The sequence below is a fragment of the Carassius carassius genome, chromosome 5 (genome assembly GCF_963082965.1).
Source record: "Carassius carassius chromosome 5, fCarCar2.1, whole genome shotgun sequence".
In the NCBI taxonomy this organism is placed as follows: domain Eukaryota; kingdom Metazoa; phylum Chordata; class Actinopteri; order Cypriniformes; family Cyprinidae; genus Carassius; species Carassius carassius.
Window position 1 is genome coordinate 2,154,267 of NC_081759.1, and position 19,611 is coordinate 2,173,877.

Below are 19,611 nucleotides of genomic sequence, written 5' to 3' on the forward strand. Positions count from 1 at the left end.
AAAATCAAATGACTCGGACTCGGACTCGAAGACAAAAAAACCTGATCGGGACATCCCTAATATATATATATATATATATATATATATATATACAATTTATTTGAAGCATATTGCAAAATATTTATTTATATACAAATTCAGACAATGTTTAGAATGTAGAGGGGCTGACTTTATTACATAATTTGCTTAAATGTATTATTTCAACTTTAGTCCGAGGCAAAATTTTGAATTATGTTTAAATTTGACTTTAAACTGTTTATTTTTCCTGTAAGCACAAAAATAATGCCAAATGTAGAATATAAAGAGACTTATAATATTATGTTTTTAAGTGCATAATCAGCTTTATTTCACTGAAGGATTTCAGAATTTTTTAGAAATTCTGTTTTAGATTTACCTTACAATACCAGCAATGGTGAATTACTTACTGTATGAGACATTTATGATGCTGCTTTGGATATAGTTGACAACAAGGCAGCATACAAGGTTTTGGAACCGAGCTAAACACACACACACACACACACACACACATATATATACGGTCCTATCAGTGACTCGCTTACCCCTCTTCCTCCATCATCTCCTGAAGCTCCATGCATTTTAGCTCCACCCTCCTCTTCCTCTCATGGTCCAGAATCTCACGGTGAGCCTTCTTCACCAGGACAGGCTCAGCAGGGACTCCCTCTTCCTCCTCCGGCTCCTCTTCAGCTTTGGGATGTGTGACTGTGGGGGTCTCGGGCTGCAGCGGGACCCTGTTAGCGGCGTCCTCAGGGGAGGGAACCCTCGCCCCATCGTACATGGCCACGGCACTCTGACAGACACAAACACAGAGACACCAGATCCCAGATTAACAACGATTCAGGAAGTACATCACAGACCAGAGTTGTTTTAGAATTATGACTGAAACTAAAGGCATTCACAAAAAAAAAAAAATGTTTTCTTTAGTCACAATAAAATAAATGTTAACAGGAATAAAATCTAATATAAAAAACATATGTTATTTGAGCTAGTTTACAAGGAATTTCCAACATTTTCTAAAAATATTAATATAAATAAGAAACAAACCCAAAAAATTATTTAAAAAATATATATTTTATTATTAAACTTTAAAGAAAAAAATAAAAATGCAAAAAAAAAAAAACATAAAAAATGCAAATGAATAAAAACGACACAGACAGTATTTAGATATAAAAACTAGTAAAAATAATAAAAACATATTTACTAAAACTTTAACTGAATTGAAAATGATAATCAAAAATTTTTAAATAAAAACTAATTCAAAATATTTCTGAAAAGCTAAACAGTATCTTTTCAGTATTTCAGTATATCTTGAAGAAATCAATACTTTTATTCATCCAAGGATGCATTATATATACCTAAAGTGACAGTGGAAAAAAAATCCTGGTTTTTTTTTTTTTTTACTTTCCATTCATTAAAAGATCCTGAAAAAGAAAATGCATCATTGTTTTCAGAAACATTTGATGATGCACAACTGTTTTCAACAATGATGATAATCAGAAATGTTTCTTGAGCAGCAAATCATCATATTTTCATGATTTCTGAAGATCATGTTCATTTATCATGTTCATATATCAGATTCATAGTTTGCATTCATTAATATAAGCACAGTCCATTGACACATTAAAATCCGGCCAGTAATTCCCATCCACATAGAAGGTATTCTCACCTAAATGAATTGGTGTAATAAATTGCAGTACTTTTTGCTGAGACGATTGAATCATATTGGCTGCTGGCAATATACCACAAAAACGAGAAAGGGAGAGAAGCGTCTGGATGAGATCCCAGAAGCTGCGACTAATGGTCTCGTATTTCAAAATAGAGACTGAGTTCATTCTGAGCACATTCACTTCATCACTGTCACAGCAAACTCTCTTCCCTGCTGCACGCTCACATTTCCAGAAACATTTAGCTGTTTATCTGGATGTCAAATGCATGTCTGAAATATTTGCTTTATGTAGTAATATACTGTACATATCAATTATTATTAAAAAACGTTTAGCTTATCTTGAAAATTCAGAGGTGGAAAGTAACGAATTACATTTACTCGCGTTACTGTAATTGAGTAGCTTTTTTGTGTACTAATACTTTTTAAAGTATTTTTTTAAATCTGTAATTTTACTTTTACTTAAGTATATTTTGTTTAAAGTATTGTACTTCGCTACATTTTAAAACACATTAATTACTGAGTAAAAAAAAAAAAACAAAAAAAAAAAATCGCTCCCTGGAAACTACGTCAGTAAATAATGGGCAGGAGGGCAAACTGGCGCTAAAATCACAAGAAAGATGCAGACGGTCAAAACAGGCGTTAGTGGTGCAGACACCGCTGAAAACGAAACCCCGTCATATTCTGAAGTTGAACTCGAAGGAAATGAAGTGAACCCCTGGCTATATGTATGCTCTATTATGCAGTGTAAGCTGTACTTGCTTAGGAAGACCAAACTAGCAGCTTATAAAATCTCGACAAGACATCAACCCTTCGCAAGAATGTAGAGGTAAGCTAAATAATTGCATCGTTGCATTGGTGGTTAAAATGAAGCTTTGACATTTTAGCAAGAGGTTTTGCACAAATTAGCCAAAAAGACAGTGGTGAGGAGTGTGCTATATATATCATCTGCGATAATATCATATTTTTTGTTTTAATGATGTGCGCGCTTATAGTGCGTTCTTTCACTGTGTGATTCAGTCTCCTAAAATGCATTTAGAATCATAGGCGCCGATACCGTGGAGCACCCACGGAAAATACCGAGCACCCACGGAAAATGAGCACCCACGTGTGCCAGTGCCAGACTGCCAGTAGGCTACATTTATTTAAAATTAAACATTGCAGTTGGCGCTATGAAGCGTCTGCCACACTGTGATTGGTTATGTTGTTGTCAGTGACAGTGACATAACCAGTCGCATGCATGTTCCATATCCTATCCACCAATCACAGCGTCTCTGAAAACGTCCCATCCCCCACTATACAGTGCTGTGCGAGTATGTAATCATTTAATGCTTTCCGTAATCACTAATCATTAATCAGACTAAAATGGACAGATTTGTTATAAAAAAAGCCAAACCTATTAATATTGATATATCGACATTATTTTACTGGATCTAGTGGCTTTGGCTTTTTGTGAATAAACGTCCAGTATTTTTTCTCTTTCAAAGTTTTGTCTGTCATGTTCTTCCACCTCATTTCATACCCAGCAGTACGTTAATATGTAAATGTTACGGTACATTCCCTAGACTCCTTAAAGTTCGTAACAGGGTTTAAATGGGAACATTTTTCTGCTCAAGTATAGGCCTATATACGGTTTAAAAGAGGAAAAACTAATGGACACAAAAGTAGCCTACTTTTGGACAGAATACAAGTTCTTTGTTAAATACATAAAATAAAAAAATATTTTTTTAGCCTATATGAATAATGGATTCGAAACCTCAAAGAAAAGCCATGCCACTATCAAAAGAAACCTCGAAACATAAATGAGGTAGACATTCCCAGAAACTCATTATTTTAGTCGCAACAATCGGTTAATGGAAACGCTGTCCTTTCGCAATAGTCTTTTAATCAATATTTACAAAACATTAATTTCCCAAGAAGCTGAACGCATTAGCGGTTACGTGTCAGTTAAACTTTTCATCTCCAATCCTGTTTGTATTTTTGAGAAGTGACGCTGTTGTGTGTGTTTGTATCGGCCGCTGTCCATTAGCCTAAGGTTCTGAAATGCAATATTTTTTTAATAGCCTAGTCTATTTTTTTATTTTTTAAATGGCTTGCGCCCTTGAGCACCCACGGAGAAAAACATAAATCGGCGCCTATGTTTAGAATGATCACAAAATTGAAGATATAGGGGCAGAAAATTCACATATTTATATAATTTCATACATTAAATCAAAATCACACAAAGAATGCCGTCTTTTCCTCCAAAAATCATCATGAATATATACATACATACATATATATATAACAGTTCAGTAAACAAGTTAATTAAGAGACTTGCGTTTTAGACACCATATTGCCTTTTTTAGCTCTATTTCTACAACAGAAAATAATCCAAACACAGCCACCAAAGCACAGTTTTGCGTCTCTGAGCAACGTGACAGTGTTTCGTTCCTGAATGAATCAACCGTTTAAATGATTCGGTTCAATCGCAATGACTCACTTATTAACAGTGACTTGCTGACACATACTGGCCATTTTAATATCACATTTAAAGTATCTTTTGATTTTTTTAAATAATTAATTTCTTATAATTTCAAATGAGTATTCAACATTTTATGTTTTGTATATCAAAACATTATTCATGCATTTGTAACTGCAGGTTAAATGCATTCATGTCCTGCACTAAACAGTGTAATACATCTAAATGCCACTTCCAATGAATCTTCTGCATTTCCTCTGCATTAAAAGATGAGTTTGTTGATACTGATTTGCCTGGTAACAGCCCAAATGTTTTATTATTCTAAATAACTGATTCCTTTAATTAAAATCAACTAGTTTGAGATTAATAGACCTATACCAGGGGTGTCAAGCTCAGTTCCTGGAGGGCCGTAGCCCTGCAGAGTTTAGTTCTAACCCTGCTCCAGCACACATATCATGTAGTTTTCAAATAAACCTAAATGATTAGATTAGCTGGATCAGGTGTGTTTAATTAGGGTTAAATCTAAACTGTGCAGGACTGTGGCCCTCCAGGAACTGAGTTTGACACCCTTGGCCTGTCCCATTTTTGACTCCCTCCCACTGTTAAAATGTAACTAAGTAATTTTTACTATGAGTAAATTTTAAATGAGCTACTTTTTACTTTTACTTGAGTTGATTTTTAGACTGGTACTTTTACTTGTACTTAAGTAAAATTTCATTAATGTAATGGTACTTTTACTTGAGTAGAATATTTTTGTACTCTTTCCACCTCTGTGAAAATTATATATGTTTCATTGTTTATCCCATTATTTACAGTAGATAAATAAATACATAACAAATATTTCTATATATCTTATTAAACTGCAGTTATTCAACATTCACAAGCCAATATTTACTAGCAAACTGTGTGAAATATATGTAACAAAATTATTTTTTTTAAAGGAGTTCAGTGAACATTTATTTTGATAATCAATTAATTTATTATGGTAGATAACCATTCTAAAGAATGTTTCTATTTTATTAAAGAACATTCTTCAGCATTCACAGCCCAAAAATCTCACACACAAATTATGTTCAATGTAACAATATAAGGTAAAAATTTAAGAAGGTTAGCAAACATCTATTGTGATAATTAATTAATATTTTGATTATTTCTTCAATTAATTACAATGGATAGAACATCCTATATATATATATATATATATATATATATTTTTTTTTTTTTTTTATTATTATTATTAAAAATGTAATGCTATTAAAGCCCAATATTCTTCAAAAACTGTGTGCAATATTCATAACAATATTATGTTAAAAGATATCAAATGTATAAATGTGGGTTATGATATAAACGATCTGCAAAAATAAAAAAATAAAATAAAGATTTAAAATACAAATGTGAATTAACTGGACAAACTAAGAAATATGCATATAATTGTTTAGATTCAGTAGAAGAGACAACAGGAGTGCATAGGAAGTAGAGAGTGAAATATTCTGTTTCTCTTCTTGTATTAATAATCACACTTCAGAGCTGGGTGGCTAAAAGGCTTTGATTACAGATGCTTGTTTTCCAGCATGATGATGGAGGATGGCGTTCTTCGTGTTGTGTAGCACGCCGTGGATTGTGGGTAAAGTCAGGAAGCAGCGTAGAGCTGAACAGGTGGCAGAACAGCAGGAGAAATCATCACTGAATTCATTACACACTAAATCTTTGCCTCAGATATCTGCGACTCCCCATACATCTCTAAATGATTTCCCTTTATATTCATTGTGTCTCCTGACATGTGACCTTCGGTGGCTATAAAAGCAGTTTCACAGCACATGAAGCAGCCTACTGTACTGATTTATTCACTTCTCACATACTAAATGATATTTAAGTGCCCATCTCTATTAAAGTGAGTACAAACGAGCTGTGAATTACAGAGAAAATGTTAGAGACTAACCTGACCTTCATCATCATTCAAATAAGTCATTTCTTAGATAAACTACACCTAAAATGTTCATACTACTTAACAGATATCACTGAGGTGGTTTTTATGCAATATTGTATATACTACCATTAAAATGTTTGGGGTCTGTAAGATTATTATTTAATTATTTTCTCGTATTCATCAAGGATGCATTGAAGACATAATGTTCCGAAAGATATTTTTTTCAAATAAATGCTGTTCCTCTGAACTTTCTATTCATCAAAGTATACTGAAAAAATAAATGCTTCACAGTTTCAGAAATTATCAGAAATGTTTCTTGAGAGCAAATAGAATGTGACACTGAAGACTGGAGTAATGATACTGAAAATACAGCTGTGCATCACAGAAATAAATTATATTTTACAATATATTCACATAGACAACAGCTATTTTGAAGAGTAATAATATTTGACACTATTACTGTTTTTACTGTATATTTGATCAAATAAATGCAGCCTTGGTGAGCAAAAGAGACTCTTTTTAGACCCCAAACTTTTAAAAAGTCCTACTCCACATGCATATGTATCTTTACATACATATAAATCTTATTTTTGGATTATTAGAGGAAAAACAATGTACTGTTAACTCACTCTCTCTCTCTCTCTCTCTCTCTCTCTCTCTCTCTCTCTCTCTCTCTCTCTCTCTCCAGAGTATAATTAAAAACTGCTGAATATGGTCTTGCTTTGCTCCCATAGTCTCTACTTCATTGTAATTTGTGCTGACACCTTTTACTGCTTACTTTTGAGTCAAAACTGGACAATTAAGCTCTTTAATGCAGTGTCTGTCAAAACTTTAAGCAGCACAGGCTACTTCACGAGGATCAGCATTTTCCTGTGATACCTGGAGACTTGCAGAGCAAGTGAACTTTTACAACTCAAGAATGACTGAACAAGAGACTGACATCAGTCAGAAATAAGCTGAGCACAAAGGCACTCTGCACTAGCATTTTCAACAACATTAACTAGATTCACACATTTTCTAAAGGAAAATGCAAAAGTCGCCACTATGATGCTAAGGTGTTTTAGATGTTTTTTAAAGAAGTCTCTTCAGCTCACCAAGGCTAAATCTATTTGATCAAAAATACAGTAAAATTTTAACATTTTATTACAATTTAAAATAACTGCTCTCGATTTGAATATATTGTAAAATGTAATTTATTTTGATGATGCAATGCTGAATTTTCAGCATCATTACTCTAGTCTTCAATGATTTTTCAATGTTTTTCATGTTAGAAGCTAAAATGTGTTGCTATTAATAGTATGGATACTGTGGTAAAGTTGCATCGCCTAATAACATGCAGCTCTAGAGCAAACTGCCAACCTCCAGGAACTGAATCAGTGTCAATGTGAATTCAGTGTGCACCAGATAGTGGGCGGCTGGTCAGCAAAGATGAAGACTACAGCACAAGTCACATACTAAACCCAGTGGGTGTTGATAAACTCACAGATACGCGCTAGTGACCTGGAAGAGTCAATCTTATTCTGCTTTTGTTTCCAGGCTAAACAAATGAATATTTTGCTTTATATAACGCACATGACTAAAAATGATCCCAGTTTCATATATATATATATATATATATATATACATACAAAATATACAAGAGGCATTAGTTTCATATTTAGAGGATCATCAAAAAGAATTATTCCTAAAGATACTTTTTGCCTTTTCCCTAAATGTCATTCTGCTTCAGCCAACTTAATGATAATTCATGACTACAAATCATTACAATGATGATTAATGGCCAGAAAAAGAAAAAGGCACTTTAGATCTTGATCAACTCAACAATTCTCCATTCTTCTGCTTCTGCTTCTCTGAATGCAAAATGCATGATTTCTGCTGCCTGAAATCCCTCGCTCCAGCTCTCATCAGTGCAATCATGCGTCATTCTTCAAGGTCTCTTAAAGAGCTCTTTCTAACCTCAATCTATACTCTCACTCACTGCACTAATTCTGCCTTAGCAACCAGCAGCTGGGATACTAACTAGTGACAATGAGCGCATGCAGTCCAGCCCAGTGTGGATTAAATGGCTGAAAGTGGTGCATTTATTTCGGTGAGCCTGAAGAGAGTGAGTTAGAATAGCATTCCTGCAGAGCGCTCGAGACTGGCCTGGGATAAATCTGCAAAATGCAGAAACAGCAAAGAGACAGAAGGCTGCTAGTGTGTGCATATGTTTTTAAGACACAGTCTATGCACGATCACTCCCTTTAAAAGAGGTTCAACTCTTCCTTCAACCAGTAGAAATGCTGTTAATAATAGCATACAGGTAAGGGATAGTTCACAGAAAAATTTTAATTCTCTTGCCAATTTTTGTGGTTATCTTCTTGGTTATTCGAACGCTGGAGGAAGATTCCATCTGTCATTTTAAAAGCATTACAAGAACACTACATTTGAATGTTTCCTCAACGTTTAAGTAACTTGTTTCTAGGTTTGGTGACTGTTAGAGGAACATTCCATTTCATCATTTTGAAACTGTTCTAAAAACTTCATTTCTGAGTGTTTTTGAAACGGTCAAAAATGTCCAGTTTTTCAGCTTATTAAGAATGTTTCTTCTCAGTTCTGTGAAAGTTTGAGGAACATACCCATCTATCCTTTACATTAGGAGCATGCTACATTTACTGTTCTCTCAACATTTTTATATATTAAGAATGTTTCCTGTCAACATTATAATAACATATATCAAATATTAACCATAAGAACAGCATTTACTGAAAACAGAATTTTTTTTGCGACATAAAAAAGGCCTTTACCTTCGCTTTTGACCAATTTAATGCATCCTTGCTAAATAAAAGTAAAACATCTTACTGATTCAAAACTTTTGAACAGTATCACTATAATAATAATAATAATAATAATAAAAGTAATCAAGAATATACTTGTTATTAACTTAACCCACATGCAAATGCAATATATGCACAATAAATGTTATTGTCATGTGAATTAAAAAAGTAAGAACATGTGAAACTTATTACAAACTGGAACAATTTTATATATGTATCTGTCACCACATGTTATTATACAAGTAAATATTAAAGAGTTCAAATATATACATTGCAAAAACATACATAAACAAACTGTTTTTTATAGGCTATATGTCGTTTTAATAAAGATGCATAAATTCATAAAAATGAACTGTTGACATGCACTATATGGTTGCTGCATGTTATATCATATAAAAACTATTTTACACATGCTATAAACCTATCTACCCAGAGACAGTATGCACAGTATGTGAATGTCTAATTTTATTTGTAAATAAGTTCTATTATAGGAAGCATAATGTTTGTGTCGGGAGCGTTCCCTGTGCCTCAGAATGCCGTTTCAGTAGGCAGCAAACCAGGTTTTGAAACAGTTTTTGGTGAAAACACTCAAATAATGAAGATAAAAGGTGCCCAGGAGAGCATCAAATTGATCTTCGTGAGACAAACCCTCATTCAATGCGCTCCAGATGAATATCCTCAGGTCATACTGTATATATAACTACTCGAGACCCTCAATACTTACAGTTAACTGCAGCAGCTCTCCTCACAGACTGTGTTCGCTGTCAATAGTTTGATCTCAGACACTAGACTCATGAGAAGCTCAGTCAGGTGAAACCGAATCGGCTTGATTTCAGAGCCGTGGCCTTTAAAGACGGGTCGATCTCACAGAATGAAGCGAAAGAAAGACCCACGAGATCGAGCGCCTTTAACAGAGGACAGCTGTCCTCCTCCAAATGATTTTAAGCTTTATTTTTCTCATTTTCTTCTATAGAGCTCTCTTTAGTTTTGCAGAAACAAAATGAGAAATGACACAAAACTGGTTCTAGATGTTTTCTATTCACAGATAACCTGTTTTATCCTACAGCTCAAAAATTGAGTGTCAGCATCATCTCATGCATTTAAAAGACCAAAAAATAACGAATCATAAAGTTCAGAAGAAATGTGCTTCTATATGGTATTGCAGAACACAAAGATGATTTCATATCTGTGAGCAAACATAAACAGGTCAGTGTTCATTCGCAGGAATATAATGAAGTTCATAATGAAATCTGAGCATTTCACTGTTACAGCTGTGCACTACCACAACAATAATATTTTAAAAATATAAAAAATAATTAAAGATATTTATTACTATTGCAATAATACTACTCTCAAATAAAAAACTGAAATTAGTTATTAAGTATTTGATAATATTATAATAAAAAATATGACAATTAAAAGTGTTAATAATAATAATAACAATAAATATAATTTTATTATTTCAATTATAGTGAATTAAACAAATAAATACATTATTATACATTATTATTGAAATATATTAAAAACAAACATTATTTATTATGTAATTTAATTAATTATTATTAATGTTGTTTCTATTTTGACTATAAAAATAAATAATTATTTCAACAATATTAAAAATAAATCAAGTATTTAATAATAATAATAATAATAATAGTTATTTTTATTATTTTACAGAATAAAAGTAAGATTATAATACAAAAATGTATGGATGTAATTTAATTTCTTTGCTTTCAAATGCTAAACTTCATTCACGTTTTAAATTGGAAAGCATGAAAATCTGTGTAAATATGGAAAAATATCCCGGATGCCTGAATATCTGCACAGTTACAGCGTTCATTTGTTCATCATTTGATGCATTACTCACAATCACTAGAAAATATGCAAACATTGAAATCAAACTGCACAGCATTAACTGCAGCAGACGAACGGCGCTGAGGTTTGTAGAATCAGATTCTAATGCACCACATCTACAAGGAAAGACGTGTTTGCTGAACGAATAACACTGACCTGGTTTGCTACTGAAGTTGTGCTACTGTTTCATGAACTTCAGTTTAACCCTAACAAATTTTCAAGCTCAAACTGGGAGAAACATTACTAAAAAGAGCATCACATACTGCCTTCGGTCCATGCTGAAACACACACACACACATACTGCAGGCAGGGCAAGTTAAAGGGCGTCCTTTTGACTTTCTAGTGTGTAAATTTGCCCTGTGTGTATTTTTCTGAGAGTCTGAGCTCTGCAAACAAACATTCATCATATCGCCTTGACCGGGCACAGCACATTGACCCAGTACATCAATTCTCCCTACTGAAACACACACACACACACACACACACACAACGTGTGAATAAATCAGTGGTTCTGTTGGTAGAAACCCTTGGTAGAGTCGGCTGGAATAGATGAAGTACACAAAAATGAACAGAAATTCACTGTTTCATGAACACTGTGTTTACAGCAGTGAATTAAATCAATGACTGATAGAGCGAAAGACTATAATAAACGCAATGGCCACAAACAAACACTGTAATGAATGCATCACTTTTCACATTACACAGTACAAAGCAGCATGCAACGTGCATAATATCGCTGTAAAAACATAAAGTGACCATAATCAATAATCAATAAGAAAACTGCTTTTTTTGTTGTAAAAAGAGCCAATAAAATCAGCAGTGTTTAAGAGACTCCCATAGTGCCAAAGAAACTAAATGTAGCTCTGCAGGATTGAAGCGAAGGGCGTATTTGTTATTTTAACACTTGCCTTGATGTGTGTGAGCAGTAAAGATCACAGAGTAAAGATCCAGAGATCTTGAGAAAACCCTGGAACAACACTTTCCCTTCACTGACAGCCTTCAGAGATACTTCAGGAAGACAGTCATCACATAATGCATTTTGGGGATAATAAATATACTTACACTACCATTAAACACTTTAGGGTTGGTAAGATTTTTTAACGGTTTTAAAAGACGTCTCTTCTGTTTCCCAAGGCTCTCTAAATGAGATTTAAATAATAGCAAACAATGCACACTGGAGTTTCACATGCATTTGTATAGAAGTTTGTTTCTACCATGGAATAAGAATTAAAAAAAGGTCATTTCGACTTTTTATCTCACAATTCTGACTTTGACTTTTCATGCACAATTCTGAGTACATATCTCCCATTTTCTACCTTTTTCTTGGAATTGGGAAATAAACATTCGCAGTAATTTGATACATTTTTTTATCCAGTGACAGAAACAAGCTTCCATTCATTCATGCTCTTAATTTGAGAAAGGAAAAAACGAGCTTCATTTGACTTAGTAGCCAACAAGACAGCTTACTAGATTTTTGAAGAGCTTTATTTGTGCAAGTCATATGGGATATAAAGCATCTGCTGTATCTCACATATGACTGTTCTAAAGAGACGCACGCACGCACACAAATATAATTGAGAAATTTTGCAGAGCAAATGCAGAAAGTGATTTCTCTGGAGTATGAGGGTTATGGCTTCGGCCGCCACTTCGACATAATGAGTCCAACCACACTCATCCTCAAAGGCCAGATGTCCCTCCTATCTCTCACACACACACACACACACAGATCTGGGTCACAACGTCCATTAGCATACATTGAAGAACAAAGTTTGTAAACAAGAGCTGTGAAGGGAGCGAAAGAGAGGGAGAGCGATGAATAATCCCAAAAGCAGAAGTGAAGAGAATCTTGATTCCCACTAGTTTATTTAGACATGCATCGTCACTGGAAGACAATCTGATTCAAACATACCGCACTATTGCACTGGAAGGGTCTGCAAATGAACAGCACTTCACGGCTCCGCTCCAAAACCCTAGTGAGAAGTTGGCGTTTGCATTGGCTTTGAAATAGCATCACAGTTTTGGGCAATTTAGCTTGTTGCATTGCATTCTAAGATAATCTTATTTGTGAAAGTTGCATGCGATGTTGCCTTAGAGTTTAGCATCAAAAGGCAGAATAATTTGACCACCTACTGTTTGAAACAGCCTTCATAACAAGTCCCAAAATGCTGTCTAGGTAGGCAGCTCTGTTGGTTTGGAGTGGAGCCCATGGGCACATTGCGCAGGTCTGCTGATAATTGAAGATTACGCTTGATTGACTCCATGTTCAGGGTCATAAAACACATGCCGGGTATCCATTTCCAACCTTACAATTCAATCGGGTAAAGTCAAGTGATACAAAACAGCTAAACAGACAAATCTCAGATGGTTTAGACAGATGAATAGAGAGAGAAGATGGAGGCGGAAATCATTGAGCGAGGAGAAAGCAAGCAGCGACGACAGGAGCAGAAGCAATCTGAAAGAAAATAGAGGAGGAAATGAGTCGTCTTTCTTCTTCTACTCCCACAGCTGTGTTTTTATACTGTAGCTTTAATGGGATATTGAACTGTTTTATGATGTATGTGGGTGAGAGATGCGAGAATGAGCAGAGAGAGACTGTAAATTAGTACACTGCATACTATTTCAAATAAATGGAGTGAAAGTGAAAGTGTTTCTGTTAACTGCATCTATTAAAAATAATTTTCGATGATGAAAATATTTGACATTTTTTTATTAAATTGAATATTAGATGAAAAATGTTATCTTGGTAACGAAAGAAAGAAAGAAAGAAGGAAAGAAAGAAGTTAAATTACCAAAACTAAATTTGAAAATAAATAAATAAATAAATAAATATGAAACATATGCATGCATGAAAATGTATGCATAGTAAAAAATATTTTTAGGATTTTTTTTTTTTCATTTAATTTTCATTGTTTTCATTAATTAGATATAAAATAAGTTCCTAAAACTTCAACAACAACAAAAAATATATAAAAAAAATTATTACAAATATTTTATTTGATGCACTTAAACAACTAAAACTAAAATAAAATTAATATAAACTATATAGAGATATTTAAAAAAAAACTGCATTTAAGCTAAAATAAAAATTAAAAAACTGAAATTGAAATTAAACAATTAGCTGAAAAACCAAACAAATTAAAATGTATTTAGTTGCTTAACATTTTGTTAAGGTTCATTTTGAGTACTGAAATAACTAAAACTACAAATTAAAATTTGATTAAAAAAATACTACACTACAAAAAATACAAGTAAAAAAAAGTGCACAAAAATGGACAACAAAAGTACATTAACTTTATTAGTATCTAAGTGATTCCAAAATAATGCTGATGCCCACTATCTCAGAAATAACCCAGCGAGAGAGCGGAAGACGAGAGGACAACAGAAATGGGGCGAGAGCGAGATGGATGTTCAAAAAAAGAGCAGCCAGACTCACTGGGACTTTACAAAGACCAAAGTAGAACAGCAACAATGTGCCCATTATAGCAGCTCATTTAGAGTCTCCGCTAATGAAACATTCATTCATTCACATGCTCGTATTAACAGGAATAAGCGAGGAGGTCATACATGATGCTCTGCTGCGATTGGTCGGATTATATGTACAGTCTCCGCCCACGCTAATCAAATTAGCTACTAAAATTAAAGGATTTCTGCATCTTATTTGCATAATTATCACCTGGTGGATGATAAAATATGTAAAAAACATTAAGAAACCATCTGGAAACTATATAGAACAGCCTAGCAGCCATACAACTGCATTAAGGTTTTGAAAGAAGTCTCTTCTGCTCACCAAGGCTGCATTTATTTGATCAAAAATACAGCAAAAAGACAAAATAAATTTGAACTATTAACATTTTGTGTCCCATGTTAATATATCAGAAAATGTAATTTATTCCTGTGAACTTTCATCATCATTCCTCCAGTCTTCAGTGTCACATGATCTTCAGAAATCATGAGAATATGATGATTTGCTGCTGAAAATACTTGCGCTGCTTCATATTTTTGTGAAAACCGTGATACATTTTATTTTTCAGGAGTCTTTGATGAATGTAATGTTCAAAAGAATGGCATTTATTTGAAAGAAAAATCTTTGTTACATTATAAATGTCTTTACTGTCACTTTTGATCAATTTAATGCATCACTGCTGAATGAAAGCTAACTGTCAAAGCCACCCAAAAAATAAAAACAGACAAGCGATAAAAAATAAAAATCAATAATAATAAAAAATATCCTATTTATCTTCTCTACAGAGAAACAGATTTTCAGCAAAACCACCATATACCTTTTCTTACCAGCCAAAATATATAAAAATTCTTAAATCATTTTTACTTGTCTAGAAAATCCTTCTTGATTGAGTAAAGAGTACCGGAGGGATAGAGGGCTGGATTGCAGCTGGGGTGTCGATGTCTAATAGTGAAGTGCGTTGAGAGATGACTGTCTATGTGTATCCACAGCAACAGCAGGATTCGTTTCTAGCGTATAGAGAGAGTCTGTGACAGGAAGTTCAAGGACAACAGTGCTGCAGCGACCCGAGCATCCGACAAAAGCAGAACATGACGAAGGTGTTGAGAGAAACACAACCTACTTCTGATTAAACCTGTTAAAACTAAAACAAGCAAGAGCCCATGCTTTATACGGTCTTCATTTTGAGCCAACTGGATTTGGAACGCAAATTTGAATGCAAAAAAAAAACATTACTTGGCAAACAACAGGACAATTTTTGGAAAGAAATTAATAGTTTACATTGGCAAGGTTGCATTAAACTGGTCAAAAGTGTGTGTTTTTATAAAATGCATCTAGTAAAATAGATTTGTGTACTGTTACATTTGAAGACATTAATTCAAATGAAAAATTATAAATCAATTATACTTTGTATAAATATTGAATTTGTTTTATTCCTTATAAATAAAGTTATATTTCATGCAAACAAAAGGTAAAGTTTTGAAACTGAGGTACTAATGTGGATCATTTTTTACCAGAAATGGAAAAATAATTAAAATTCATAAAAAAATAAACATATTATGTGGAATCATGTAAATATATATAATTATTTATTTATTTTATCTATTCGATTCCAAATAAATGCTGTTCTTTTGAAGTTTCTTTTCATCAAAGAATCCTGAAAAATAAAATTTATTACATTTTTCACAAAAATATGAAATTCAACATTGATTATATTAAGAAATGTTTCTTGAGCAGCAAATCAGAATACAATGATTTCTGAAGATCACGTGACACTGAAGACTGGATGAATGATGCTGAAAATACAGATTTGATCACAGGAATAAATTACAATTTATAATATATTCACATAGAAAATTGGTGTTTTAAATTGCAAGAATATTAAAAAAAATTTAAAGGTTTTTACTGTATTTTTATTAAAATGAATGCAGGCTTGGTGAGCAGAAGGTGAAAATAAATGAACACAACAGAAGTTCACCCGGTTGCAGGATTTTTGATGCGATCTTACTTGGACCAGATAAGACGTGCAAAGACACATGAAAGATGTGCATTCGATTAGAGCAGGGCTGAAGATGGGAGGATTATCCATTAGATGTTACTTTCCTTCCCTGACAGAAGCAGATAAACAAACAAAAAAATCAGTTTCTTAAAGTACCTAAAGGTTCCTCAAAAGGTTCAACCAATTTGGGAATCTGGTTTAGAAAGACACAAATGCTGACAGAATTTTTGCTCTTTAAATTTATGATTATTACATAATCCAATATTATATGAGCACATGTTCCATCCCAGCTGCTTGGCATTAGTAAGCATGAAGGGCAAAGGTTCAGTGATAATAAATGATGAAGAGAGCCAAAGGGAGACTGAGAGAGCATTGTCATGTGAAATGAGCAGATAGAGAGAAAGAGAGAGAAAGAGAGAGAGAGAAGAGAGAGAGAGAGAGAGAGAGAGAGAGAGAGAGAGAGAGAGAGAGAGAGAGAGAGAGAAAGATCAATCAGCAGACAGTTGATTTCCAGCTCTATCCGCTCTGACCCTCAGCATCTGTGATGCGGAAAACAGCAATTCTCTCTCTCTCTCTCTCTCTCTCTCTCTCTCTCTCTCTCTCTCTCTTTCTCCATAAAACATCCTCCAAAGGAGAAATAAGTGAGTGAAGCAGAATGAACGAGAAAATAGACTATTAAATATGTGATGGGTGAAAGCTTTTCCATCTCAACAAATATCAGCATTTGCAACCTATGCTGTAAAACAAGGCACTGAACGAGCCAAAAACGGCTTTTAAGGAAAGCGGTTTCTGAAATTTCTGATTATTATCAATGTTGACAACAGCTGTGATGCATCATATTTTCATGACACATTTTATTTTTTGATTAAAAATAAATGGAAGGTTTAAAAGAACACTATTTATATGAAATGCATTATGCATTTATTGTCAACCTAATGCACCCTTCCTTGCTCAATACAATTATTTGTTTCCTTCAAAAAAGACCAATCTTTTGAAAAATAGGATCAATTTTGATTTCATTTGAATGCATGTTGAATATGAATGCACTGCACCGACCCACCCAGTGAATCAAATAAACTCTCTTTCTGTCTCCACGTCTGAACGAGTGAGGACTTGTTCTCGGCTCTGATTCATAATCCCAGCGCTGTTGTGTTATGATGCTGATGAGATTATATCTGTGCACTCGATGATGGGGCGTCATGTCTTAACTAGCGTGTGCTTTGTGCACTACCCGTCTGTATTAGTATATCTAGAGTACACTAATGAAAACACATTAAAAATTATTACTTCATAAATGATGACGACAGAAGTTTATTTTGGTTGAACTGTTCCTTTAAGTCACTCACCAGCTTTTTTTAAATGGTTCTAAGGGTCTGAACCAGAATGGAAAATCAATACCGCTCTGAGCTGGTCTTTTAAGCAGGGAAGTCAGATCTTTGTTTAAGAAGCTTTGTGAGGACATAAATCAGAAATGATCTCCAGCGTAAGAAGTAAATCTGTCAGATCTGTGTAAAGTCTTTTAATCTAGGAGGATCGTGTGCACTTTAATTGTTAACAAGTATCATGAACAACTAACTAGAGCGCACGGTGGACAGACACTCACAACACCTCTGAAACAGAAACACCTTCACTCCTCTTAATGAGAGACACCACAGGACCAGTTCAGATAAATAAAGCATCTGTAGCTGCCAGTGAATCAGTGCTAATACAGTCGTACAGAGTGACAGACAAAATACAAAGAGAGTCTTTCCATAGCAAACACCCTTAATCATATAGACAACCACATAGCCACATCCTTGCAGCCACTCGCTGACCTAAACATGCTCTTCACCCCACTGTGTTCTGGAGAAATGATGTCTGTGACATTTGAGTGTTATGAATTATTGATCAAGCTGAAACAGTACACCATCATTAATGTGTGTTCAGATTCTGACACACAAACAAGAGCTTGCTATGCTCACATGCTAGCATATTGCACACTACCTTCTACACAATGTATACACTATACAGTTAGTTTTTAACCTGTTAACTGTGACTCACATTTTTGAACATAGACTTGAAAGTGCTTGATCCAAACCTAAATTTTTATAATTCATGACTGAAAACATTTTGTAACATGATATTGATGTACCATTTTCACGGTAATGCAATGTTTGATTTTAAAATGGGTTTCAAGTTTTCAAGTGATGTATCATTTCTGATGATTTCGAAAGTGTGAAAAAGGTCAAAGGTCAGAACTCCTGTTATGATGTAGATTTTTGAGGTGCACTCTTGCCATTAATTAATCTGTTACTTCTCCTACATAATTATTTTACAAAAAAGATTGGTAAAATATCTATTAAGGAGCCTTAGACGTTTCCAACGACATACAGTTTGTCATGATTAGATTAGGATTTAATTGTAATATAGTGAAGTTAACATAGGTGTCCCGTATACGGGACGTGGTGACAGTTAACAGGTTAAAGAAGACAAATAAATAATGCATTTCTTTTTAAAAGTAGTCTGCAAAAGTGGTATGGTAGTATTTCAATAGTTGCCATTGCAATACTATTATAAGTGTTTCATATAATATTTATAAAAAAAATTATTCAATTAACAAAAATGTTTTAGTTTATAATTACAACACTGGATGGTGTGCTGTCACATATTGCTAGAGTCTCTATCAGTCTAATTCACAGTTTGGTTTCCTGGGAGAGAATGCGAGAGCCCTCTGTTTGAATCACTTCCTGCCCGGGATCCTTTGGGAATTCTGTCCTCTGCTGATCTGGATCACGGAAAAGGAAAGTCAAACTGTGCTACTAGGACACAGCTGCTTGTCTTCGCACTGAGCGTGGAGCAACAAGGGCTTTCCTCCAGTGATCTCCACCCGGCCGACCTACATACTTCAGGAGGAACCACAAAACTCACCGCAAATCAGCACAAACACCAGCCACACGATTCTGTGCTGCCCACAGAAACACAACATGCTAGCAACTGCCCAGAAAACTATAGCTACTTCATACTTCTTCTTTTTGTGGAAACAGTGATGTATTTTCAGGATTTTTTGATGAACAAAGTTCAGAAGAACAGCATTTATTTGAAACTGAATTTTCTTGTCACATTAAAATGCCTTTACTGTCCCATCTGATCAATTTAATGAATCCTTGATAAATAAAAGTATGAATCTTACTGAGCCCCAACTTTTAAACAGTAGTGTTCTTATACAAAAGGGATTGTTTTTGATATTAAGTGAAAAGCAAAAACATTTCAACCACAAAGTCTCTATATGGTTCTCTAACCTCATTTAAGGTACAGTATGGAATAGTTACAGCTAGCGGTTACAATGGGAACTGCAGTCCAAATTCAAAATATTGGAGAGCGTTGTTTCTTCCACCCCCAATCCGAGACTCAGCTCTTACACGGGTTGCCAGATT

General features: G+C 34.1%; 1 protein-coding gene across 1 annotated transcript in view; it reads right to left on the reverse strand.

Moving 5' to 3' along the window:
- Positions 1-19,611, reverse strand: part of LOC132140588 (serine/arginine repetitive matrix protein 3-like) — a 73,195-nt gene that overhangs the window by 44,428 nt on the left and 9,156 nt on the right. Inside the window, exon 2 of the mRNA XM_059549401.1 lies at positions 561-808. Within this exon, the coding sequence (XP_059405384.1) occupies positions 561-808 (248 nt within the window). The remainder of the gene's footprint in view (positions 1-560; positions 809-19,611) is intronic.